The 27072-nt window shown below is 45.4% G+C and overlaps 3 protein-coding genes across 21 annotated transcripts in view; all 3 read left to right on the top strand.

Annotated features, from left to right (window-relative positions):
• Nucleotides 1–1214: 1214 nt before the first annotated feature.
• On the top strand, nt 1215–2429 carry atp6v1f (ATPase H+ transporting V1 subunit F). Its single transcript, XM_054767508.1, has 2 exons — nt 1215–1451; nt 2053–2429. The coding sequence occupies exons 1-2, from the start codon at nt 1294–1296 to the stop codon at nt 2252–2254; spliced, it is 360 nt and encodes a 119-aa protein (XP_054623483.1). The 5' UTR covers nt 1215–1293; the 3' UTR covers nt 2255–2429.
• Nucleotides 2430–2581: 152 nt separating this feature from the next.
• On the top strand, nt 2582–12636 carry hmg20a (high mobility group 20A). Of its 18 annotated transcripts, none has more exons than XM_054767506.1 (14): nt 2582–3164; nt 3243–3321; nt 3387–3413; nt 3492–3986; nt 4052–4075; nt 7148–7171; nt 7268–9731; nt 9810–10019; nt 10080–10212; nt 10321–10358; nt 10464–10536; nt 10599–10814; nt 10976–11108; nt 11390–12636. In XM_054767506.1, exons 7-14 carry the CDS (start codon nt 9669–9671, stop codon nt 11391–11393), a joined length of 870 nt encoding a protein of 289 aa, XP_054623481.1. In that variant the 5' UTR covers nt 2582–3164; nt 3243–3321; nt 3387–3413; nt 3492–3986; nt 4052–4075; nt 7148–7171; nt 7268–9668; the 3' UTR covers nt 11394–12636. The 18 variants fall into 18 exon arrangements, 16 of the variants coding, with proteins under 16 accessions (XP_054623481.1, XP_054623479.1, XP_054623466.1 ...); XM_054767504.1 differs by having other exon boundaries at nt 10461–10536; nt 11390–12634; XM_054767491.1 differs by lacking the exon at nt 11390–12636 and having other exon boundaries at nt 7268–8452; nt 9667–9731; nt 10080–10358; nt 10461–10536; nt 10976–11112.
• A 5698-nt stretch (nt 12637–18334) lies between these two features.
• The window catches only part of peak1 (pseudopodium-enriched atypical kinase 1), a 39600-nt gene continuing 30862 nt past the window's right edge, over nt 18335–27072 (top strand). The window contains exons 1-2 of one of the 2 annotated variants that reach the window (XM_054767443.1): nt 18335–18914; nt 25288–25424. The gene's annotated coding sequence lies outside the window, so the exon portion shown is untranslated. The remainder of the gene's footprint in view (nt 18915–25287; nt 25425–27072) is intronic. The other variant, XM_054767442.1, reaches the window with a different exon arrangement.

The raw sequence follows: 27072 nt of genomic DNA, 5'->3' as shown, positions 1-27072 counted from the left end.
CTCTATACTTTTACACTCCATACATACTTTTGATTTACATTTCCCTATCAAAAACATCTTGTCATTTAACCCGGTGTGATTGAACCTCATCCTAGTTAACACTATTTCCTCTTTTCTGTTTTTTCTCTTCACCCCTTGTGCACTGATAGATTTTTGTACTTTATAATACTTTCTCCCGCTACTACCCTCGTCCCACCTATTTTGCCATTTCTCCATCATTTGTTTTTTTGATTATTGCCTTTACTTCGCCTTTACCAGCAGGTATATCTATAATTTCATTCCTTCTAATTCCCATTTTAGCCATTTTATCTGCCACCTCGTTCCCCTCCACCCCTACATGTGCAGGCACCCAGCAAAATCTTATGTCTATTTTTAACATGTGTAGTTGGAATAGGTTTTGATGTATTTCTAATAATAAATCCTCTCCACTTGATTCCATATTTTTAATACTATATAATGCTGCCAGAGAGTCCACACAACGTACCACTCTATCTGCTTTTATTTCCTCTATCCATTGCAAGCCTATAATAATTGCCATCATTTCTGCTGTATAAACTGAGAGCTGGTCAGGTAATCTTTTAATGATGCTATAATTCATTGTTGGTACATAGATTCCAACCCCCACCTTCCCTTCTTCACTTTTTCATCCATCTGTATACATATCTAAGTAACCATAATATTTCTTTTTAATATACTGACTTGACTTATGTCCTTTTTCACAATCTTTCCATTTATTTTTTAACTCTGTTATATATATATCTACTTCAGGTTTAGGAAATAGCCAGATAGGAATATTGCTTATGGGTGTAGAATTATTAATATGTATATTTTTTATGTTATATTTATCTATTTTATCTTTAATTACCCACCCAAAGCTATTACTTTTAGTTGTATTATACTCCCAACATTCCTCTATCACATTCTTGGCCAGATGTCCATGCCTACATCCTTTAAGTCTAGCGCTTCAATGCTGTGGGACAAAGGAGAATTTCTATGACGCGACGTTCCTGTTCGGATGCCGGAAATGGGAGTACGCCAAATCAATATTAGTGATATTACCGCTACTAATAAAAATGTTACACTCAATACCAAATCAATATTAGTGATAGTACCGCTACTAATAACAATTTTACACTCAATCTGAGACTTACTGTCGAGTAAAGCGGCTCTGCTTTTTATCGGGCAGCCTCCGAGCAGCAGGGGGCGCGCTTACAGGAAGTGCTGACTGTCACGTGATTTGCAACCAAGCTGGCGAGCAAATTTCCCAGTCGAATTTGGAAGTCTCATCTTGCCATGGCCGGCCGCGGGAAGCTGATCGCTGTTATCGGCGATGAAGACACATGCACTGGATTCCTCCTCGGTGGGATTGGCGAACTCAACAAGAACCGAAAGCCCAATTTCTTGGTGGTGGAGAAGGACACGAGCATCACGGAGATCGAGGAGACATTCAAGTGAGTCCCTCCACTTTTTTTACTGAAATATACTGTATGTCTACCTCACTTTATTCACTTGTTCATCATCCGCACACGCGTACATCCATTCACATCATTACTGTCACGACACGAATCCCAACAACACAGCACAGTATTTCTTGCGTATTGCGTCACATGTGTTATTTATAGTTCACGCTCGCTACGCTTACATGCACGAAAACAGACGGAATAGTTCACAGCGTTTGTATTCTGGCTCTAATTCCATGGTCAGACAAACGCCGCGTTCCTTCTCAACGCCAGGGGGCGATCGAGGTCCGTTGAGATCGTTTAGCTATGCGGCTGGAAGAAGAGAAGGCTACATGCTAATAGCTAAGCGTTAAACGGATAACATAGCTTGTCTTACTTTAAAAGTCACGACTTATTCCTTCTCGTGTAGCTTTAACTTGTCTTGTTATTGGTGTAAACAACAATAGTAGAGTGGTGGTGTTGTTTTGTCAATGTAATGTAATTAATGGTGAGCCCTTAGTCCTCCGCGGAGACTGGCGCATGCGTACAAACAGCCATCAATGTGACGACAGATGTTTGTAGACAATTGATTTGTTGTTGTTTTTTTGTGCAGGAGCTTCCTGGCTCGGAACGACATCGGCATCATCCTCATCAATCAGTTCATTGCCGAAATGATCCGTCATGCCATCGACGCCCACATGCAGTCCATCCCGGCCGTGCTGGAGATCCCGTCCAAAGAGCATCCCTATGACGCTTCCAAGGACTCCATCCTGCGGCGGGCCAAGGGCATGTTCTCCGCCGACGACTTTCGATAAATGAGCCGCGACTTTAAATGTGTCAGTGTTGTGGTAAATGCTAACGATATCTAAGTGATGTGCGTCTACATTTCCTCATGTGACTGGTTGTTGTTGTTGATTTTCCAGGAAGTTAAAAGTTGTCATGTGACTTGTGTACTTTGAGATGTTTGAAGCGATAAAAGTCCCAGTACGTGTTGTCTTGATCACGTTCTTGCTCGAGCACTTCTCTGCCCAAACACCAGGGGCGCTGTTTTCCTCAGAGTTATCGGACCGACCAAGCTGATTATCATTCAGCATTCGGAGGGGGCGGAGCCAGCTCATACGGAAGCGTAAAGCAGGCAAATCGCTTATTTCCTTCCTCTCATGAGTGCGTTGCTAGTCATTGTCAACAAGAATGAATGCATGCTTGAAATTGTTTTTCTTCTATCCTTGCAGTCTAGCTATTGTGTGCTGCTGATTAGTTCACACTCGAAATTAATCACATGCACTGTAAAACACATTTAGTCCATTCAGCTATCAAATGAATTCACCTGCTGCCTTAAAATTGTCAAAAAGAAAAATTAAAAGCTGTAGCTGAGACTTGAACCCGTGGCTTCTATGCCATAACGGGAAACGTTATCAACTGAGTAAACCTCCACATTCCAGTTAAGTGAACACAACACATGAAAGTAAGTTTAAAAATACAAAACTTGTCAGATCTTTGAGTTTTTAATTTAAAAAAAATGCGAAACTTGTCAGATCTTTGAGTTCACAAGAATAATTCATTTAACATGACTAAAAGTGCTTTACACACACACAAGGGACGCTGGTGGAAGGTTGTGTCAATAAAGCAGGACGGGTGTTGTTCCCATGACCTGAAAGAGCAAATGTTGACGCAAGGACAACAGCGACCTTCATGTGACCTTAAGTCTGACAGCCTGAACAACATGTGAGTGCACGACCTTGGACACTGTGCTATATAAGACAGACGCCCAACGAGTCAGCATGTCCACTTGTGCTTGTCCAGTCATGAAGGCGCTCCTAGTGTCCATCATCATCATGTGCGTTTCGGCTCGGCCATCTTGCCGACTGCTTGCTCATCGTGGGTGAGACATCACACATGCGATATGAGACATATATGACACATAGATGTGATGTATTGTGTGTTTAGGTGTGCTGTGAAGGGCAACGTGACGCGGTGAGTTCATGCTAACATGCTAACTCTTTACTTTCCATTTCACTCCATTTGACTTTTTACTTTAATTTTCTTCTACAGCATTCTCACCTTTAAAAACACCTTACGCCATTCAGCTAACTACACCCAAAACAACACCTCCTTTAAGCCCAAGCACACCTCCTTAATGCCTAACCTTACTTCCTTTATGCCTGACCACACCTTAATGCCTAACCTCACTTCGTTTATGCCTAACCTTACTTCCTTTATGCCTAACCACACCTCCTTAATGCCTAACCACACCTCCTTAATGCCTAACCTCACTTCCTTAATGCCTAACGTCACTTCCTTTATGCCTAACCTCACTTCCTTTATGCCTAACCTTACTTCCTTTATGCCTAACCACACCTCCTTAATGCCTAACCACACCTCCTTTATGCCTAACCTCACTTCCTTTATGCCTAACCTCACTTCCTTTATGCCTAACCACACCACTTTTACGCCCAACCATACCTCTACCTTTACATTCAACCACTCTACCCTTGCATCCAACCACACCTCCTTTAGAGCCAATGAGACGACTGCATCGGCCTTTGTGTGAGTACAAAACAAGTGTGTGTTTGTTGTAATGTGTGTGTGTGATGTGTGTGTTTGTGTTACAGGATGGTTCTTCCAATGGCACAGAGGTAAGAGTTGAGAATCAGAATGAGCTTTATTGGCCAAGTGTTCTTACACAAACAAGGAATTAGTGTTTGCTCTCACTTTGCATACACACAGACACTTCATCAATAAATAAATACATAAATAGTAAGAGTCTTCACCTGCATCCCGGGGTAGGATGAGGATATCGAGTCCGTATTCCGTGCCTCCATTGCTGAGGCAGCCGATCAGAGCTGCAGGCGCAAGGTGGTCGGTGCCAGTCGTGGCGGCAAGCCCCATACCCGATGGTGGACACCAGAGGTCAGGGCTGCCGTCAAGTTGAAGGAGTCCTATTGAGCATGGATGGCTTGTGGGACTCCTGAAGCAGCTGATAGGTAGCCGAAAGCCAAGCGGCGTGCGGCTTCGGCGGTGGTCGAGGGAAAAACTCGGGTGTGGGAGGAGTTTGGTGTTCTGGCGAACCGTGCGACGCCTCAGAAAGGGGAAGCAGCGTCCTGTCCACACTGTTTACAGTGGGGACGGGGGCCTGCTGACCTTGACTGAGGCCCTCCTAAATCCCACTGACATACCTTCCATGGAGGAAGCAGAACCCGAGGACACGAATGCGGATAGTTCCATCAGCGTGGCTGAGGTATCTGGGGTAGTCAAAACGCTCCCCAGTGGCTCCGGGGGAAATGAGTTTCACCCTGAAGTCCTCCTCTTTCCGGTAAATGTTGGCCTCCGCCAAGGCTGCCCTTTGCCACCGATTCTGTTCATCATTTTCATGGACACAATTTGTAGGCGCAGCCAAGGTGTTGAGGGGGTCCAGTTCGGGGGCCTTAGGATCTGGATCTTCCAGGGTTAGATGGAGGCAATTGATTCGCTGTGGCGACCCCTGAAGGGAAAAGCCCAAAGGAAAAGAAGAAGTCTAAGTCTTCCCTCCATATGTGACCGGTATGGGTCCAGGTCCAGGAAGCGGTTGTTATGTTTTTTATGTAAGTACTGTTTTTTGTTACAAATGCAGTTGATGTGCTGGTTTATTAATCACGCACACACTTACTTGAATTGCACGCTCATTATATTATTATCCCTTTTGCACATCACAATCTTCCTTTTTATTCATCTATCCGGGTCCGGCTTGCAGGGGCAGCAGTCTTAGTAGGGAAGTCTGGACTTTCCGGTCTCCAGCCACCTCCTCCAGTTTCACCAGGAGGACACGAAGGCATTCCCAGGCCAGCTGTGAGACATAATCCCTCCAGCGTCTCCTAGGTCTTTCCCGGGGCCTTCTCCCAGCTGGGCATGCCCAGAACACCTCACCAGGGAGGCATCTGGGAGGCATCCGGACAAGATGCCCGAGCCAACTCAACTGGCTCCTCCATGTGAAGGAGCAGCGGCTCTACTCTGAGCCCCTCCCGGAAGACCGAGGTTTTCGCCCAGCCACCCTACGAAGGAAACTCATATCAGCCGCTTGTATCCGCCATCTCCTTCTTTCGGTCAAATGGTCCGGTACATCGACCACATTACTGCAGACACTGCGCCGATTTGGAGATGCTGAGTCTCATCCCAGAAGCTTCACACTCCGATGCAAACCGCCGCGGTAAATGCTGGAGGTCACAGCCCGATGAGGCCATCAGGATCTGGAGGGAAGACTTAGACTTAGACGGACCTTATTGATCCACAAGGGAAATTGCTTGGTTACGGTAGCTCAGTTTCAGAAGAAAAAGAAAACAAACTCTTCCATAACATGCAGTCCAATGTGAATGAAATATAATCAAATCAAAATATAAATAAGATTTGCATATTTACAAATGGTGTGTAAGAATACACGTAAATGTACACTTTATACAAGTACAGTGCAATCATGTTGTGAACTGTCTGACAGGCAGGTGTGGTATTGTAGAGCTGGATGGCACGTGGACTAAATGAAGTCCTGTAGCGTTTACTGTGGGAACGGAACTGGCAGAGTCCTCTATTGTCTGATGGGGTGGGTGGGTGGGGTTGTCCTTGATAGACCATGAATGTCGTCACCAATTATTTTTTTCTGCAGATTTCATGGTCCTTTGTAGTCTGTTCCTGTCCTGTCTGGTTGCAGATCCAAACCAGACAGTGATGGAAGTGCACAGGACAGACTGAACGGTTGCGGTGTAGCACTGGATCACATTCCTGAAGTGACATGGGAAGTAGAACCTCTGCTGGGCCCTTTTACGTACAGTGTTTGTGTGGGAGGCCCACTTCAGGTCCCGAGAGATTGCGGTTCCCAGAAACCTGAAGGAGTCCACATTAGACACTGTGCTGTTGAGAATTGTCAGGGAGGATTCTCCTGGAGTCCACTGTCATCGCCACAGTCTTGAGTGTGTTCAGCTCCAGATGGTTCTGACGACACCAGAGGACCAGCTGGTCCACCTCCCCTCTGTCTGCAGACTCCTCGACAACTGTTGCGTCGTCTGCAAACTTCAGGAGTTTCACACAAGGGTCCCCTGAGGTGCAGTCATTAGTGTAGAGGGAGAAGAGAGAGAGAACACACCCTTGGGGGGCGCCAGTGCTGGTGGCCGGGTGCTGGATATGATGCCCCCCAGCCTCACTTGCTGGCTTCTGTCAGGCAGGAAACTGGTGATCCACTGACAGGTGGAGGCCGGCACCGTGAGCTGGGAGAGCTTCTGGCAGAGATCTCAGGGAGGACGGTGTTGAGCGCCGAGCTGAAGTCCACAAACAGGATCCTTGCGTAGGTCCCTGGGGAGTCTCGAATTGACCGCATCATCCACCGACCTGTTTACCATGTAGGCAAACTGCAGGGGGTCCAGCAGGGGGCCTGTGATATCCTTCAGGTGGCTCAACACCAGTCGCTGAAAGGATTTCATGAGCACAGACGTCAAGGCCACACGTGTGTTGCCATTTCATCCTGACATGGAGGCTTTCTTGAGCACTGGGATAATGGTGGAGCGTTCGGAGCAGGGGGGCACTGCACACAGCTCCAGTCAACGCTTGAAGATCTGGGTGAAGACAGGGGTCAGTTAAGGTTAAGGTGTTATGGTCGTCTGCCAATCGGGAGTATTACACAGGGTGGGGGGCTTATTGTCTTTTTACAGTTTCTTCCTAACATCAACTTCCTGTTTGTCTGTCAGCAGCCTTCCTGCAAGAGGTGTAAGGTATGACCTTTGACCTTTTTGATTGCCACGTGACATTTCTTATTAAAGATAAAAAAGTACCCTGAAGTCTCACCTGCTGCTGTCCCGCCCCCGCAGCGTGTCCTCCACGAACGAATGTCCACTGTCCACCTGCGTCACATCAAACCTTGGCTCCGCCCTACAAGGTGGAGACGAGAAGGCCGGCCAATCTACAGTCGACCCAGATGGCTTTGGGAAAAAATGATCGCGTGCTTCCTCCTCTTCATCGTCATCACTGCAGGTCGCCTCGTTACAAACAGTGCTGCCATGGCAACGCTCTTTATGTCGCGTCCAGGGACTCCTTCATCATTGATATTTATTGACCTTCATTCTCATGCGTGTGTGTAGTGAGTGCTTGTCTCTGTGCAGATTGAAGCTTTTTTTAGCCAGCTGATGCTAAGCTAAAGCATCTGATGCTAAGCTAAAGCAGCCGATGCTAAGCTAAAGCAGCCGATGCTTAGCCAAAGCAGCCGATGCTAAGCAAGAGCATACGATGCTAAGATAAATCAGCCGATGCTAAGCTAAAGCAGCCGATGCTAAGCTAAAGCGTCCGATGCTAAGCTAAAGCATCCGATGCTAAGCTAAAGCAGCCGATACTAAGCTAAAGATGTGTACAAAGTGTCAGTGCTAGCTGGTCTGGAAGGTCGTCTTCATTCAACACCAACACAATAACACAACTTCTATCATTTTTATACATGCTACATGTCGTGTATGTGTGTGTCGTTTATTTTATACATACTGATGTTGTGTATGTGTGTGCTTGTTGTTGGTTATAATGGAGTGTCAGAGGTTTTTGACATGAATAAGGCAGAAAAAGAATGTTTTTTTTTACTTTTGTACTGTATAATAATATTAAATATGTACGTAAATGACTAATAATGCCATGAGTAATGTAGTAGTGAATATTTGCAGTATACAAAATGGCCATTACGCGGTAGCAACATCCCAAGTGTCATTTAGTCAGTTCTCGCCACGAAGAAGAAACGTCTAGAATATCAGCATCTAGAGCCGAGCCTGCCCAATGGTGCATATTTAGCTGCCATTTTTAAAGTAATGGTCTATAATCCTAATAAGTGCAGCCGTTTGGAAGATTCTAAACAAAAACAAGCCAGGAATGACACGCTAAGACGTCAAAAAGCTGTCCATTTTGCACAGACGACACCGCAAGCCGATCTACTTGCACAGCTCTACGACAGCGGCTCGCTGTATTGTTTTGATAGAAGAGCGTTCCCTCGCCGTCAGCAACGGTTGACATTCCCAAAGGTTAGTTTGAGTTGTGTCGTTAACGTGACGTTCACATCCTCGTTAATGTAATTTGTGTGAAACTCTGTCGCATTTGGTACACGTTGGTTTGTTTACAAGGATCGTGCTGCTAGCTAACACGGGCTAAAGTCTGCAGCAGAGCTAGCTAGCTAGCTAATTGCCAAAAACAATACCATTGATTGTCGTCTTAACGCTCAGTTAAGCTCTTGACATTCACTCACTATGATTTCATGTTTGAAACGATGCATGTAAGAGCTATTTGTTGCTATTAAGTGATAATTGACCTTTAATTTATTGTTGACTAACGTAACCAAAGCAAGTAATGTTATCGTGACGTCATCAACAATCTAATTCAAGTTGTTTCCACTCATTTGTAATAGTGCAAATAGTATATAGTAGTAGTAGGAATAATAGTAATGATTATAATAATAGTGTATTTGTTATATGTCCGCTCTTTAAAGCTTCACTTTAAAAAGCCAACACTTTTCGCCGGTCTCTAATAGTTTAGGTAGCTTGGCCTCTTCGGAGGGTATCTACGTTTACGGTTCTTTATTATAAAATCGGGTGTCTGTCGCAATATTTACAAAGTGACGTCAATTATTCAGGACAAAACATCTTTGGAGTTGTTGTTAGGGTTCCTATCCAGTAGGGGGCAGTGTAGCTCCATAAAGCAGCAAACTCATCGTGATGGAAATATCGGCTCTTTTTAGAGAGCCGGTTCTTTTGGTTCGGCTCACCAAGAAAGTTGATCACATTGAATTGTGAACATGAAACATGGCGTCGTCTTGTGTCTGATTGGAAGAGGCCCAAGAAAGGACATTCCACTGGAAAGGCCAGCATGGTTTATTCGTGTCCCTTGCAGAGGCCAGATATGCGTTGGTGGCTGTAACAATGCAATATTTATGTAGTTTCTGTTAGAAAGAACGTGAGCATCAGCAAAGGAAAAAGCCAGGAAAGGAAACCCACGTGGACGTTTGTGGCAGATGGACCTTTTCCCATGGTGTGTCTTGGCAGGAATGGCCTCCAGGATGTTTGACACTTACTTCCTGTGCAGAGTTGAAAAGTTAGTGTTTAGTCTGAGCTCTTTGCCAGCAGCGTGTTTTGGTTTATCTTGAAAGATGTCCGTCCAGTCCAGTCTTCCAAGGCTGGAGATGAGAGACGTGTCTTTGTGAAATATTGGGATGAAATGTTGATGTCCTGCTGTTGTTGAGAAGGCATGGATGAGCAGCAATCTCCTGCAGCCAACACGGACAACAGCAGCCAGAGAAATGGAGAAGAGGTAGCAAACCCGTCCCAAACTTCCTCCGCCTTTTGTCTTCATTCAGCCACCTGAGATGTTTGTCATTTTGCATCCCAGAAGACAAGGCGTAGCAGCTGGACCAAAGGGAGGAAGCGGAAGAAGCCCATGAAGGACCGGAACGCTCCCAAGGCGCCGCTGACGGGCTACGTCCGCTTCATGAACGACCGGCGGGAACAGCTGCGGGCCGAGCGTCCTGACGTGCCGTTCCCGGAGATCACCAGGATGCTGGGCAACGAGTGGAGCAAGCTGCCCCCAGAGGAGAAGCAGGTACGAGGAGCCCGCATGGGGGCCACGTCTCTCATTCACGCACGTCTGGCGTGTCTGCAGAGATACCTGGACGAGGCGGAGCGCGACAAGGAGCGCTACATGAGGGAGCTGGAGAAGTACCAGAAGACAGAAGCCTACAAACATTTCACCAGGAAGGTCCAAGACAAGCAGAAGGGGAAGCGACACAGAGGAGGTGAACATCACTGCTTTGCTTCTCAGATCTTCCGACACGTGTGCATTCTTCACACGCACCGTGAAAGGAAAGATGACTCATCTGCTATCCTCTTTCCTTCCCGGGCAGATGTTGGCAGCCAGGCAGCCAGTGAGGTTCTCCATGAGGTGGTAGCTCCTTTTCCTTTTCCATCTCACGTAGTTGATGAAAGGAAGGCTGAAGCTCCAAAAGATAATGTTGTTTCTCTTCTATGTTGCTTGCATCACCAGAAGGATGCGGAAGGGAAGGACAGAAGCGTTTTTGACATCCCCATCTTCACAGAGGAGTTCCTCAACCACAGCAAAGGTGAGCAGCTGATAAACACCAACAATCCCGGTCTAACGCCACATCCTCTTCCGCCTCTGCAGCCCGCGAGGCCGAGATGCGGCAGCTGCGCAAGACCAACATGGAGTACGAGGAGCGCAACGCGGCGCTCCAGAAGCACGTGGAGAGCATGCGCGGCGCCGTGGAGCGGCTGGAGGGCGACGTGATGCAAGAGAGGGGACGCAACGGCCTCCTCCACCAGCACCTGGAGACCCTACGACAGGCACTCGCCGCCAGCTTCTCCTCTGTGCCTCTACCAGGTAAACGCAGCACCCACGCACTCTACATACATCCTACGTGCATAGTTTGCATTTGTCTCTTGAACTGCGCACGGTGCGGGATGTCAAGGAGGACGCTGTGATGCTGCTGTGAAATACTAATGCTGACTATAAAGGTGATTGAAAGGTCATTTGTTGCCCAGGCAGTGGAGAGATGGCCACGCTGGACAGCATCGACGCGTACATGAAGAAGCTGCACAGCATCATTGTCAGCAACCCACAAGAACACGAGAACCTCATCAACACTGTGAGAGACCTGGTCAACCGTTTGGACAGGTGATGCACACACACACACACACAGGTGGCGCTACATATACAGTATGTGAGACTGTTTTACTCCACTGGAAGGCGGAAGAAAGTCACTTCAGGAAAAGGTGCACTAATAAAAACAGGTAGTGTTAACATGCACTGAAATCTAAAGTCCCAAAAAGAGTTGAAGCGAACATTTATCCAGATGTGCACCAACAAGCAATACATAGCAGACAAACCAAATGAATTGATGTCAATGTCAAATGACCTTCACAATGCAAATTCACTCAACTCTTCTCTTGTGTCAGATAATTGGGGCGGGTCCAATCACAGAAGAAGAGAAGCATGCCAGCCCTCAGCCGTCACTGCCCCCCGTCCCCTCAAGCCCCAAAACACTTTTAGTACTCTGCAAAGGTGATGATGATGTAGCTCCTTCATATTGATTTCTTTTTCATACATGTTACCTAATTGATGTAGCTGCATGCAAAGGAAACAATAACCAACATCATCTTTAGCACTTGATATTTTGGAAAGGCCCGTGTTGTTTATCTCCTCTGTCTTTTCAATAAAGTTTACATAAGCACACGATATCTCCATGTGGGTGCTTTTGTATTTTTACATTAATCCTGCTGCTCATCCTCCATTGAGCACCACTTAACACCTAATTTAACTTAACCTGCTACTCATCCTAACCCTGAACACCATTTAACACATTACTTACACACCTTCACTTAGCTTCATTTATTGCTAATCCTCCACTTAACACACACAGCTTCACTTCACTTAATCTAACTCAGACATAACCTAACTTCACTTAACCTCACCTCACTTAACCTTAACTTCACTTAATCTAACTCAGACATAACCTAACTTCACTTAACCTAACTCAGACATAACCTTAACTTCACTTAATCTAACTCAGACATAACCTAACTTCACTTAACCTCACTTCACTTAACCTCACTTCACTTAACCTTAACTTCACTTAACCTAACTCAGACATAACCTAACTTCACTTAACCTTAACTTAATGTAACCAAGTTAAACATAACCTAACTTCACTTAACCTAACTTAATGTAACCTTAGTTAAACATAACCTAACTTCACTTAACCTAACTCAGACATAACCTAACTTCACTTAACCTAACTTAAACATAACCTAACTTCACTTAACCTAACTCAGACATAACCTAACTTCACTTAACCTTAACGTAACCTAACTTAAACATAAACTAACTTCACTTAACCTAACTCAGACATAACCTAACTTAATGTAACCTAAGTTAAACATAACCTAATGATTGGGGCATCTGCTTGGGCGCCGGGCGGGGGGCCACTCCTCTTGTGGGCTCTGTCGTGCGGTGCTTGCTTCTCTGTCCCTCCGTGGCGCCTCTGGCTTGCGTGCTTCGTGGGTGTGGCCGTGCTCCACTCTATGTGGGGTCCGGTCCTCTTGTGGTCGTCGTAGTGTTGCTCACTTGCCGGCCGTGGTGGTATGCGGGGGGCGCGTGGGCGCGGTTCCCGCTGTCCTGGTGGCGGTCGGATCTGCCTTGGGGCGTTTGACTGGTCTGTGGTGTTTGGTGGTTTGGGGGTGGGGCTCCGGTGTTGGGGGGCGCTGGGGGTATCGCCTCTGGGGGGTTGGGTGGGCCGGACTGGGCATCCTGGCGGGCCGGGTAGGGCCTGTGGTGTGTCCTGCAGCCTGTGGCTTGCCCGAGCCTGGGCTGTGGTGGGTGGCCGGTTGGTCATGTGTCCTTGGTCCCCCCCTGCTCAGTTTGGGCGGCGTTGGGGTATGGGGCCCCCGTCCTTCCTGTGCCACTGCACCACCTCACATACATATAGGACTTTGGGGGGTGGCCTACGGTTGGGCGTGGTTGGGGAGGGGAGCTGCCTTGCGGTGCTCCTTTGCCCCTGCCGTGTCACTGACCTGTTGCCCCCCAATTTTAATCGCAGAGTAGACACTGGGGGGGCTGGTCAGGTGAGGGGCCCTCCGAGCGGCAGCTGTCCCCCGATTTTAATTGCATCATTAGCTATCATCCACATACGCCCCTATCATATACATGCACACAGATACACCCCTCAGGGACACAGAGACCAGCTCTTCATAGCTGTCCTCTTCATAGCCTGTTCCGCGGCGCCTGCCCGCCAGGGTCGGCGGTGTGGCCGGGGGCCTAGCCGTCGCGGTGGCTCGCCCGGGGTGGCCTGGCTTGTGGGATGCCTTTGTCTGGTTCACCTGCCTTTCCCTGGGGTGGCCCTCTGGGGCCTGGTGATGCCGGGGTTTGCGCCGCGGGGGGCGGCTTGCAGTGCTTCCCCTGGACTGACACGTGCTGCGGGCGCCTCTGTGCTCTTGGGGCGGGTTCGGTGGTCTCCGGGGGGTGGTGCCGGTGCTGCGGGTGGCCCGTGTGCTGCCGCGGGGGCTTGTGGTTGCTGCGCTACGGCGGCTGTGGGGCGCCGGGCCGGCTGGTGGGTTGGGGCTTGGTCATGCTTGTGGGTACTGTGGGCCTGGGTGGCGGGGTGGGGGTGGGGGAGGCGTGTGCCCTGGGGCCCGGCCCGCTGGAGGGGGTTGTGCTCTGCCGGGCGCTTGAGCGTTTGTCGCCGTTGCGCTTTGTGCTCTGCTGGGCCGCTGTCTGTGTCCTCGCCTCCCCCGGTCTGTCTGCGGGCTTGTCGGGGGTGGGGCTCCGGTGTGCGGGTGGTGCGCTGTCGGCTTTGGTGGCATGTGGCTGGTCTGGCTTCTGGTGGTTGGTGGGGTCCGTCGGCTGGTCTGCTGCTGGTCTCGCCTTCTCGGCTCTGGTGCTTGGCCTCCCTGCAGCTTGGGGTGCGGTGCGCCCGCTCCCTCTTCGGGGTTTGCTGGCCCGCAGGTGTTGGTTGGCGCTGTGTGGTGGTTCGCCTGGCTGCTCACCCGTTTTCCCGCCCGCTTGCTCAGCTTCCCGCTTTCCTCCTTGCTGGCTCCTCTGTCTGCCTTGTTGGCGACGTCCTACCATTGGGAGGGTGTGGCCTGGTGTCTTTCTGCTCCCCGGCGGTTCGCGCTCTCCGCGCCTGGGTTCTGGATTGTATGTCTGGGACCCCGGGGTCCCCGGCTCCGCTGCTCCTTGGGTTACCAACGGGGGATAGGGTGAGGCTTCCGGGTGTCAGGCAGTCGACCACTGTGTGTGTGTGCGCGTGCGTGTGTGTGTGTGTGTGCGTGCGCGCTTGGGTGCGTAGGAATGTGTATGTGCGTGGGGGCGTAGGAGTGTGTATGTGCGTGCGTGTGGGTGCGTAGGAGTGTGTATGTGCGTGCACTTTTATTTATTTATTTGTTTTAGTGATTTATTTGGGGGGGGGGGGGGGAATACAGGGGTTTGCTCCGTGGGGTCGAGTGCTGGGTGATACATCTCTGCCGCCCGTGCCTCCGCCGGGTGGGTGGAGGGTGTGCCTACTGCCCAGGGCGGCCCTGTGTCGGCCCACACATTCTTGCACCTTTATATATATATATAAAGTCTTACCCACATACAGAGATAGATACCTGTACACACGTACATATGCACACTCACAGTACATACGTACTTCCCCACATTACTCACTGAGTTAACCAGGGTGTTATTATGTTGTTGGTTTTATTACAGCGACGGTGATATCAGCAGTATGACTATAGTTTTTTTTTTACAATGATGTGCATTACAGTAATTATCATTCTGTTCACTATCATAGTTCATCATTTCATTACTACAATTATGTGTGACTGTTTCAATGCAGTATTGTCATTGTGATCACTATCATAGTTTATCATTTCATGACTACTATTATGTGTGACTGTTTCAATGCAGTATTATCATTGTGATCACTATCATAGTTCATCATTTCATTACTACTATTATGTGTGACTGTTTCAATGCAGTATTGTCATTGATATCACTATCATAGTTCATCATTTCATGACTACTATTATGTGTGACTGTTTCAATGCAGTATTATCATTGTGATCACTATCATAGTTTATCATTTCATGACTACTATTATGTGTGACTGTTTCAATGCAGTATTGTCATTGTGATCACTATCATAGTTCATCATTTCATGACTACTATTATGTGTGATTGTCATAGACAGCATTGTCATTGTGGTTGTTGACATTATTTTGTCCTTTGTCCTTATTATGTGTGACTGTTTCAATGCAGTATTGTCATTGTGATCACTATCATAGTTCATCATTTCATGACTACTATTACAGTATGTGTGACTGTTTCAATGCAGTATTGTCATTGTAATCACTATCATAGTTCATCATTTCATGACTACTATTATGTGTGATTGTCATTGACAGCATTGTCATTGTTGTTGTTGATATTGTTTTGTCCTTTGTCCTTATGTCCTTGTTCGTCTTTATAGTTGTCACAGACATTTATTTGCTGATGTAGTTCTGTATCTCTCTGTTGTTCTGTTCTTGTTGTCAAAATTGTTGTTGTTGCTGCTGTTGTCCTTGTCTCTTTTTTTTTTTTGTCCCCCTCTCATCCCCGCACCTGCCCCTGTTTCCTTTTCTCTTCTTGTCTGTCCCCTCCTGCTCCGGTCCGGTTGCTCCAAATTTGCTTACTAACAAGCATCAAAGTCAAATAAATTCTGTATAACAGGGGAAGTGTATATCACACTTCTCCCTGCCAGAGTAAATCTGTTGAGCACTTGACGGCATTTAGATCTACAATTCTATCTGCTTTAAAGGCTGGACAGGACAGGGGTAAAAAAAAATAAAATAAAATAAAATGAAAATAAATAAATAAATAAAAATAAACTTATCCTAACTTCACATAACCTATTTAACGCATGACTGACACGCCTTCATTTCACCTACGGTAAGTGAAGTTGCTGGTGTACAATGACTGAACAGCACAATGAAGCAAAGATGAAAAGTTTAGGACTATTTTTATTGTTGAGTCAACATGATGTGGCTTCCTGTTTTCAGTCACCACTATGCCTCCTCCTTTTTTCTTTCCTCCCTTTTGCCAGCTGACACTACCTGTCTACTGGCGTGCTCTCTTGTTGCAAAGTCACATTATATATATATATATATATATATACTAAAAAAAATTAGAGGAACACTTGGAAAACACATCAGATCTAAACTGGGGGAAAAATGATCTTGAATATGTTTCCTGATAATAAGTGGGTGATGTATTAGTAACAAAATTATGCCACATCATTTGATAGAAATGAAAATGATCACCCTATAGAGGGGGGGAAATCAAAGACACCCCAAAAATGAAAGTGAAAAAATGATGCAGCACACTGGTCCATTTAGCTAAAATGTCATTGTAGCAACTCAAAATGATTCTCAGTAGTTTGTGTGGCCCCCACGTGCTTGTACGCATGCCTGACAACGTGGGGGCATGCTCCTAATGAGACTACGGATGGTGCCCTGGGGGATCTCCCAGATCTGGACCAGGGCATTACTGCGGTACCTGGACGCATGGAGGAGATTCCAGGATACAGGTAGTTACTCCAGGAGAGCTGGACAGAGCCGTGAAAGGTCCTTCAACCCTCAGCAGGATCGACTGGTCAACATTCAAACTGGACGCCAACCTGTCTATAGAGGCCACCTGTCTATAGCGGCCACTTTTGCAGACTCCCTATATATATATATATTTTTTTTATTTTTTCCAGTGGCTGCTATAGGCAGGTGGCCGTTCTATAAAGGTGGCCGCTAAGGCAGGTTTGACTGTATGTACATATACATACACACACACACACATATATATATATATACATATACACATATATATATACATATACATATATATACATATATACATATACATATATATATACATATATACATATACAGTCTTGAACGCGGCCACCAGACAGCAGCTCAGAACACACACACATCTCTCAGCATCGTCTCTCCTTCCTGCTTGCCCACAAGGCAAGGGTTAAACAAGCCCCACTACATAGCTGTCCAGCCAATGCCTGTAAGAAATGACACCGTTTATTTCCTGGTGTGCACTGGTCAATACTGTAATGCCGCTTGTTGTGGGGAAGGAGAGACTCACGTCGCCGATGCACTTTAATGGCTTTATTAACAGCGGAGAACACTGCAGGACTTTACATCCACGCCAACATAAACACACTTCCCAACTCTCTCCAAACTCACAGCTAGCACTGAGCCTAGCTCTCCTGCTCGGGACGCCCACCGTCACTTCCCGTCACTTCCTGATGAACTAAAGCTGTAATGACACTGCCGTATAAAAAGTAAAATATTAAAAACAAGCGTAAGACATTACTAGCACAGCTTTGTTCTGTGGGTCGTGGATATATTCTATCAGTTATTATTAAGCCTCTAGCTTCCTTTTAGTAAGTAAAAACCTTGGCTATGATTGCACTACATTGTCATGTAGACCTACAAAGTACACTTGGAAGAACAAGAGGTGAATAAATGTATTGCAACTGATGTGAAACTGATGAGGGGTAGGATTAAATAAGCTTTGCTTCTTCCTACTCCTTTTTGGACATGCAAAATTGTGAATTGTACTATGTGATGTGCTACTGTTTGACTCATATGCATGTTCAGGATTAAAACCATGAACCATGATAATAACAAGCCTAGTAGTGCTGTACAACTTTTATCCGCAGTCCGCAGTGCCCTCTACTGGTCAACATTATTAGTATTTTTTTTTCCTTTTTTTTTCTTTTTTTTCCCACTACTGGTCAACATTCAAACTGGACGCCAACCTGTCTATAGAGGCCACCTGTCTATAGCGGCCACTTTTGCAGACTCCCTCTAGTGGCCGCTATAGACAAGTTTGACTGTATATGTATATGTATATATGTATATGGCCAAAACCAGGGATCTCGGGCTCAAAAAGGTTGGTGACCACTGATCTATGATATGTACGAATATCTATGGCATTTCCAACAGAGCTTATTTAACAACATAGAGAGGCTTTAAAGAAAACCTCTCCCTTGGGTGTTGGGGGGTATGATGTCAGTAGACCCTGGTGCAGTGATACCCAAAGGAACCTAAGCGGTATAGAAACACAATGTTGTTAAAAGTCATTACAATCAGTTTTGTGACATCGAACTATTTGGTACTGTAACTTTCTAGTGACACTTAGTCATTTCTTTTGTACTTAGAATTAACATCAGATCAAGCGCGTTCATGTGTGAATGTACTCTGGTGTGCGGTACTACCACACTGCGGGGGCACAATGAAACCTTGAGGATCAGGTCTATACTCCACAGCAACCTCCCAGTCTTATATCCTGATATTACACCATAGTTATTCATTCATTCATAAAGTATGTTAGTGCGTATTCCCGTTAGCGATGGCAGGTGACTGGAGCCTATCCCAGTAACTTTGGACCTATGAGGACAGGGGCCAGCTGGTAACATTTACTGTTGGTATATGTAACTGTGTATTGGAAGAAATAACTGGTAACATTTAAAGTTTTTTTTGGCTGCTTTATTGTCCTTCGGGTGTTAACAAACACATGCACCGTGTATAATGTACACACGCTTTATGCTGTTATTTATTGAAACTTTAGAGAGGACATGGAGAAAAAGAAATTGATTACTTAAAAAAAAAGGCGAATTTTTGCCAGACCAAGCCCACCCCAGTCTGAGAGGTGCGCGTTCACGCTGCTGTCTATGGCCAGCCCAGATCCCTGGGAGCGCGCTCCCGTGCCAGGCTGCCGGAGAAAGGAATGCAGTTGTCCTTTCCACGCAGAAAGACAAGGGACATAAGACACACGGAATCCTGGACCAAATAGTCTGTTTGCACTCGGAGACACGAAAGACACGCGGGATATTTTGGTGACAAGAAGACAAAGCGTCGAAGAAGAGGAGGAAGAGAGTGAGTGAGAGAGTGGGAGGTAAGAAAAAGTTAGCTAGCGGCTTCTTGTTGAAAACACAACACAAGTCCCCTCGTCAGCGTCTGACTCGCACTTTTTACTCTCTGTCCACATAAATGTCTACTTTCTGCTTCTTCTTCTGCGCGTGCCAGTTTACGTGACGTTTCCGCGCCACTGCCACGCCTCGTGACACGGACAACATATAGACACAACATAGTGGGACAACAAGGACAGCATGTAGATACAACATATAGATAAGCATATAGCTACAACACATGAGCCGGTGTACGTGGTGCCAACCTATAGGAAGAACTGGACCGCTGTAAGTTGAAATCCAAAGACCAAGACCAGGTCCTGGGGGGGTCACCATGCCTTTGTCACATCGATTGTTTTTACATTTTGTTCCCAATGAATCTCAATATGGATTGAATCCTAGTGTACTTCAATCTGGATCAAATCCAGATGAAACTTGGTGTGGTATTCCAGATCCTGATGTACTGTCAGGTCACATTATGAAATATATGAATACATGAATCTCCAATTGCTAAAGTGAACTTTCCAGGTCAAAACGGGTCAAATCCCAGTCCGGCTGGTTTTGTCATTGAAAAGGGGGTCCACTTTGGTCCAGATGCACAGGAGGTACTGTATCTGAGCCCAGTATTAAGTATACACTGGAGGATGTAAATGGTACTATTATTGTTTTGTTTAGAGGGAATAGTATTCAGTGTCCAATGTCACCAAATACATTGGTGCAGAAATAGCATGTAAATATGACTGTTACTGTTTAGTGGGAATGTTGGCCTGAAGTAGTCATGCTATGATGAAGGTACCGTGGCTGAGGAGAGTGTTTACTATTGTACTGACAATATTGGCAAGAAATGAGAAGTAGCTGAATGAATGTTGTTGCTGTACATAGGATTAAAGTGGTATTCATGAATCATATCAAAGTCATGTTTAGTGGTGTATTTATCCATTAACGGTGACTTTGGATTTACATTCTGCATTCAGCAAACATAAAGGACACTAATGAATGAAGCAGCATGAAGTACACCGGGTCTTATTCCAACACAAGATCATCCTGGACCTCATATCAGCACTCCGTGGAATCATTCTACTGCTGGTCTATCAGTATCAGTAGTGGAGAATCAGTTGGAGTGTCAGTATCACTATTGCAGTAGAAGTATCAGCAGTGGAGTATCAGTATTTGAGTATCAATATCAGTAGTGGACTATCACTATCAGCAGTGGAGTATCAGTATTGGAGTAGCAGTATCACTATTGGCGTATCATTATCAGTATTGAACTATCGGCATCAGCAGTGGAGTGTCAGTATCACTTTTGGAATATCAGCAGCAGCAGTGGAGTATCAGTATCACTTATTGGAGTATCAGTATTGGCAGTGGAGTATTAGTACTGGAGTGTCCGTATCAGTATTGGAGTATCAGTATCAGCAGTGGGCTATCAGTATTGAGTAGCAGTATCACTGTTGGAGAATGCGTATCTTCAGTAGAGTACCAATATTAGTAGTATTACTATTCTATTGGAGTCTCAGTATCAACAGTAGAGTATCAGTATCAGCACTGGAGTATTAGTATCAGTATCATCAGTGGAGTATCAGTATCACTATCACATCAGCTTTCAACTTGTCTCAATGACTTTGCTGCTAAATATGGGTGTGTTTACTACCTGTATGCACTTATGAATATGCACGCACTTTAAGTGTTGGTTAATGTATAGAATTGTTTTGAGATTGTTTATTTCAGAAGTGCTTATATTTTATGATTCTATCCTGCACCAGCTTTTTAATGATTGTACCTTGTATTTATATGTGGTTTCTTGTATTTGTATTTCACTTTATTGTATTTTTGTATTGTATTTTATGATGTGAGGACTGCAGATGGAAATTAGCTCTGAGCTAAATCTGGTGCAGACATCTTTTTAATGAAACTGCACACTGTCCTTAATAAACTAAACTAAACTAAACTATTCAGGGTTTCCTGTAGGGTATTTTGAAGCTGTGGTGGTGGGCTGCATGGGGCTGCATGGGGCTGCTGCCGCTGTGTCGTGCCGCTGCTGCACCTGCAATGTTTTATTTTTTATGACAAATAACTTTTTTTTAAATGAGTAATTTCTAACTTATTTATTTAATGTTTTTTTTCAGCAATCAGCAGAAGATGAAGTGACATTTGTAAACGTGTTCCTTTAATGGCTGCTTGATGGCAGCTTTTCAACTGAAAGGCTAAAATGTGGACCTCCTTCTGTCACCTGACCTGTTTAGCGCAATAGTACTGTAATAGTACTGTGGTAGTACACTTTGTAATGTCTGACACCAACTAAATGTGATTTGATGTCTGTTTTAATACGAATACACAGGAATGAGTAGTTCAAGAATATATTTAGTTCAAAACAACACAATTAACAAAATAACAATTGGAATGTTTTGGTTATAGAAATCTATCATGTCCTGTGTATAATATATAGTGAGATGGAACGCCCGGGGGGGGCTTGTATTTAAGCAAGGCAGGTGCTGCACGCCTAGAGAATGGATGAAGACGAGGCGGTGCAGGACCCCATGCCGCCTCTCGACCCCTACAGCCATGTAGGCTGACCTTGAGGCCCCTTCTAAACCATCTAAAAAAAAAAGGACTTTCCCTGGGAATGGAGTTCATGTGTTTAGTTCGGGGGGAGGAAATGTCAAATGCGGGATTCATTTGGTGTGATTCAAAAGCCGTATTGGAGGCAATTGAAAGGAAGCTCTCAAAGGAAGCTATTTGTTATTTATGTGACTGCCAACATTTAAATGTCACTTTGTTTACAAGGAACATCTCCACTCGTGTGCTCCTTTGCCATTAAATAAAAGTGTCTTGTTGGAGTAGAACACTCATGAAGATACTAAGAGGTGAAGCAAATATTCTTTGGTGAAATACTCAACATCAGCTGTGAGCTGCTGCTGGCTTACAAGCTGCAGTACTGTTGGAGACCCCTGGATGACACCACGGTCTACAGCTGCACACACGAGCCAGTATTACAAGTATTAGAATAACAAGAGTTGTGGTGATGATCCATGTGTCCCATGAACTTCATAGCCGGTCGTAGCTCTGAGCTAGCAAGATGGCTTCTAAACCAAAACACCAGGAAGTGGAATGAGATTAAAACGTGAGCGATCACACAAGCTTAGCGAGGCTTAGCAGGTGACAAGTTGTCGTCAATTGACTACACATTTTATTGTTCATTCTCCCGATAATAAGAAAGAGTGAACGTCACCACAAGACGTGTCACGTATTGGGTCACATGCAGAAGTGCCAGCAAGGCAGACGGGCCATTCCGGTGCATGCACTTTAAAATAAAGCCTTGTGGTCAACATGTGCATAAATAATACGCTATATACAGTATGTATCTATATAGCATATACTGTACAGGGTTATTGGAAAAGAATGCATATACACTTGAAGGTACAGTACAGTACAGTATATACAACACGTTTGTACAACATGGAGGTTTCTACTGTTTTTACTTTTTGAAATACTGTGTGCTGATTTTGGGCATTCAGTATTAGTGGTGGTATTAGAGTATGAGTGTTAGAGTATTAGTGGTGGCATTAGAGTATTAGTGGTGATATTAGAGTATTAGTGTTAGAGTATTAGTGGCGGTATTAGAGTATTAGTGGTGGGATTAGAGTATTACTGTTAGAGTATTAGTGGTGCTATTAGAGTATTAGTGTTAGAGTATTAGCGGCGGTATTAGAGTATTAGTGGTGGTATTAGAGTATTACTGTTAGAGTATTAGTGGTGCTATTAGAGTATTAGTGTTAGAGTATTAGTGACGGTATTAGAGTATTAGTGGTGGTATTAGAGTATTACTGTTAGAGTATTAGTGGTGCTATTAGAGTATTAGTGTTAGAGTATTAGTGACAGTATTAGAGTATTAGTGGTGCTATTAGAGTATTAGTGTTAGAGTATTAGTGACAGTATTAGAGTATTAGTGGTGGTATTAGAGTATTAGTGTTAGAGTATTAGTGGTGCTATTAGAGTATTGGGGTGCTATTAGAGTATTAGTGTTAGAGTATTAGTGGTGCTATTAGAGTATCATTATTGGTATTGGAGTATTAGTATTGGTTTTAGAGTATTATTGTTGGTATGGTAGTATTAGTGTGGGTGATAGAGCATTAGTATTAGAGTGGTAGTGGTGGTATTAGAGTATCAGTATTGGAGTATTAGTATTGGCATTGGAGTATTAGTACCATGAGTTCCATCGTTACGTTGCGGTTCACCTTTCGCAGTTTGGCTGTTTTGCAGATTTTTCAAGTGCAGTTTATCATGTTTTTTCTTAGCAGTGTATGAATGTGCACTGTGTTGTGTGTCCTTGGGGAGTATTACAATGATCTTTGGGTGCTGTGTTCTACTGTATGTACTGTACTACTGCTGCCAGTAGAGGGTGTTGTATACTCATGTTGAAGACGTGTGCAGCGCCACCTGTCTCAGCGTGTGTTTACCTTCCTGTAGCGCATATGAGGAACCCACAGTAGATATTAGCCAGCGAAATATGTGTTTTAACAAGGGTACCAAAATGCTACGGCCAAACTGTGCCAGGACGAGGAGGCATGGTCAGATGAGTGAAATACGAGTGAGCCATTTCATCATTTCTTGTGTCCACCCTCATAGGTTGATCATTAAAATTCTAACTACATTTGAACTTTGAGAGTGCTTCAAGCATATCATATCATAGCATACCATATCATACCACGAGCATATCATTGCATAGCATAGAACATCATGCCATTAGCATATCATATCATAGCATAGCATACCATACCATACCATTAGCATATCATAGCATCGCATTCAACATCATACTATTAGCAGCGTATCATACCATATCACACAATTAGCACCATATCATAGCATTAGCATATCATGCAATTAGCAGCATATCATAGCATTAGCATATCATGCAATTAGCAGCATATCATAATATATCATGCCATTAGCAGCATATCATACCGTGTCATACAATTAGCAGCATATCATACCATTAGCATGTGTCACACGTCCCTCATTGCAACCTTAGCACTTGTCAAACATCCTCCATATGACAGCAACAATCTGCTATTTTTAGCTGCAAGAGCGCAAATCAAAGATTGTGTGTGTGATAGGAAAACTATGCTATTTTTAGCTGCAACAACACAAATGGAAGGCTGTGCTATTTTTTTAATCAAAGATCGTGTATGCGACAGGAAGGCTGTGCTGTTTTATAATCCAAGAGAGTGTATGTGGACAGGAATAGTGCTGTGTGACGTGTGTGTCTGAGAATGGTGTTAAATGTCATGTAGAGTAAATAAAAGTTGTTTAGTTAGAAGCAGATGTGGTGAATCAGCTGCTCCATCGTCTTGCCTGGCTGTCCATGCCCAGAGATTGGCGTGGGGGTGGGGGTGTCTGAGTGACAGGAACAGTGGCTATGTGCAACATGTTAGCATGTTAGCATGAGGCCAGCAATGCTGAAGCATGATTGAACATGCACGTGCTTCCAAGTGGAAAAAGAAGTTGAGCACATGATTGTGTGTTGAAATGCAGTAATTGTTGGACTTGCATCATTGTACTGCAGGTAGTGTAGTGCTATGGTAAAGTATTGTGTGGCGATGCATGTTGTATGTAAAGCAGGGCTTTACAGATGCCATGTGTTTGAGTGTTGTATAGAAGTGTACTTGGGAGGGATATTGCGTGTGAATAAATATTTCTCTACATAGTACATTGAAATGTAAACACAGTACTTCCAACCCACAGGATCATTTCCATACGCACTCCCTTCACATGGAAACAATGAATATTAAAACGCAGTAATGCCAAGAATCATACGCTTAAAAAGAATCATAAAAAGAATCACACGTGGGGTCTTGCTTGAAAAGAATCATAAAAAGAATCATACATGGGGTCTTGCTTAAAAAGAATCATAAAAAGAATCATAAGTGAGGTCTTGGGTGAAAAGAATTATACGTGGGGTCTTGCTTGAAAAGAATCATAAAAAGAATCATACATAGGGTCTTGCTTGAAAAGAATCATATTGTATTGTATTGTATTGTATTTGTACTTTATTTATCCCACAGCGGGGAAATTTACTTGTTACAGCAGCAAGCAAGATACGCAAGTAAAGAGTACAGTGTAAAGAAATGCATATTGACTACAAGTACAACATGGTTCAGGTGGTGCAGGTGTTATAAAGCCTGACAGCGGTCGGTATGAAGGACCTGCGGAACCTCTCCTTCTTACACCGTGGGTGTAACAGTCTGCTGCTGAAGGAGCTGCCCAGGGAAACAACAGTGTCATGTAGCGGGTGAGAGGTGTTGTTCATGATGGATGTCAGCTTAGCCAACATCCTTCTCTCCCCCACTTCCTCCACAGAGTCCAGAGGACCGTCCAGGACAGCGCTCGCTCTCCTGATCAGCCTATTGATCCTGCTCCTGTCTCTGTCCGTGCTGCCCCCTCTCCAGCAGCCCACAGCATAGAAGATGGCTGAGGCCACCACAGAGTCATAGAAGGTCCGTAAAAGAGTCCTGCACACACCAAAGGACCTCAGTCTCCTCAGCAGGTGGAGGCGACTCTGGCCCTTCTTGTAGAGGGCGTGGGTGTTGACGGACCAGTCCACTTTGTTATGTATGTATGTATGTACTTTATTTATCCCACAGCGGGGAAATTTACTTGTTACAGCAGCAAGACAAGTAAAGAGAACAGTGTAAAGAAAGCATAGTGTCTACAACATGGTTCAGGTGGTGCAGGTGTTGTAGAGCCTGACAGCGGTCGGTATGAAGGACCTGCGGAACCTCTCCTTCTTACACCGTGGGTGTAACAGTCTGGTGCTGAAGGAGCTGCTAAGGGAACCCACAGTGTCATGTAGCGGGTGAGAGGTGTTGTTCATGATGGATGTCAGCTTAGCCAACATCCTTCTCTCCCCCACTTCCTCCACGGAGTCCAGAGGACCGTCCAGGACAGAGCTAGCTCGCCTGATCAGTCTATTTATCCTGCTCCTGTCCCTGTCCGTGCTGCCCCCTCTCCAGCAGCCCACAGCATAGAAGATGGCTGAGGCCACCACAGAGTCATAAAAGGTCCGTAAAAGAGTCCTGCACACACCAAAGGACCTCAGTCTCCTCAGCAGGTGAAGGCGACTCTGGCCCTTCTTGTAGAGGGCGTGGGTGTTGACGGACCAGTCCAGCTTGTTGTTAAGGTGAACACCCAGGAATTTGTAGCTGTCTACCAACTCTATGTCTGCTCCCTGGACATGACATGTGGATCCGGAGAAAGTTCACTCAGCCACGTCTCCGTGAAGCACATGAGGCTGCATTCCCGGTACTCCCTCTGCAGTCGGATCAGCGCCGTTAGCTCTTCCATCTTGTTGGGGAGAGATCTTACGTTCCCCATGATGACAGACGGTAGACATGGCTTGTACCGTCTCTTCCGCTTCTTGCACTTCACTCCCGACCTGCATCCTCTTCTGCTCCTCCGCAGCTCCTTGGGGATCTCCGGCCTCTCCGCGCAGAGAGGGGATGTGTGGCACAGGGCTAACAGCTGATCCCGGGTGTAGACAATTGAGCCTTGGTTGAATGGGGAGCCGTGGCTGAAGAGGTTTCCCACAGTTGAACTGAAAAGTTCAAAGAGCATCAAGGCGCAGACTAAAAAAGTAACAATATCAACCTCCATAACTGCACACTCGACCAAATGCGACCAAAAGAAAAAGTAAGAAGAAGACTAAAATACTCTAAAAACACTAAAAGGTGGAAGAAAAGTACAGAGCTGCTGTAACCGGCAGCCACTCACACGGCGCCATTTTGAAAAAAAAAAAGGTGAACACCCAGGAATTTGTAGCTGTCTACCAACTCTATGTCCGCTCCCTGGATGTTCACCGGTGTGAAATGGGATGTTTTCTTCTGGAAGTTAATGATCATCTCCTTTGTCTTGCTGGTGTTGAGTTGCAGCTGGTTAAGCTCACTCCAGCTGACAAAGTCCCTGATGACCGTCCTGTATTCCAGATCATTCCCCTCTGAAACACAACCAACGATGGCTGTGTCGTCGGAGAACTTCTGGATGTGACACTGTGTGGAGTTGTGTGTGAAGTCCGAGGTGTAGAGGGTGAAGAGGAAAGGGGAGAGCACCGTACCCTGAGGGGCACCTGTGCTGCAGAGTACCATGTCA

Source organism: Dunckerocampus dactyliophorus, chromosome 2 (genome assembly GCF_027744805.1).
Source record: "Dunckerocampus dactyliophorus isolate RoL2022-P2 chromosome 2, RoL_Ddac_1.1, whole genome shotgun sequence".
NCBI lineage: Eukaryota > Metazoa > Chordata > Actinopteri > Syngnathiformes > Syngnathidae > Dunckerocampus > Dunckerocampus dactyliophorus.
This window is presented reverse-complemented; position numbering and strand designations above follow the sequence as displayed.

Coding starts and splice junctions, on each gene's coding strand:
- atp6v1f (XM_054767508.1), top strand. CDS start 1,294: ATGGCCGGCCGCGGGAAGCTGATCGCTGTTATCGGCGATGAAGACACA. Junction 1,452..2,052: donor GAGATCGAGGAGACATTCAA/GTGAGTCCCTCC, acceptor TTTTTTGTGCAG/GAGCTTCCTGGCTCGGAACG.
- hmg20a (XM_054767500.1), top strand. CDS start 9,669: ATGGATGAGCAGCAATCTCCTGCAGCCAACACGGACAACAGCAGCCAG. Junction 10,359..10,460: donor CCAGTGAGGTTCTCCATGAG/GTGGTAGCTCCT, acceptor TTGCATCACCAG/AAGGATGCGGAAGGGAAGGA. Junction 10,815..10,975: donor CTCCTCTGTGCCTCTACCAG/GTAAACGCAGCA, acceptor TTTGTTGCCCAG/GCAGTGGAGAGATGGCCACG.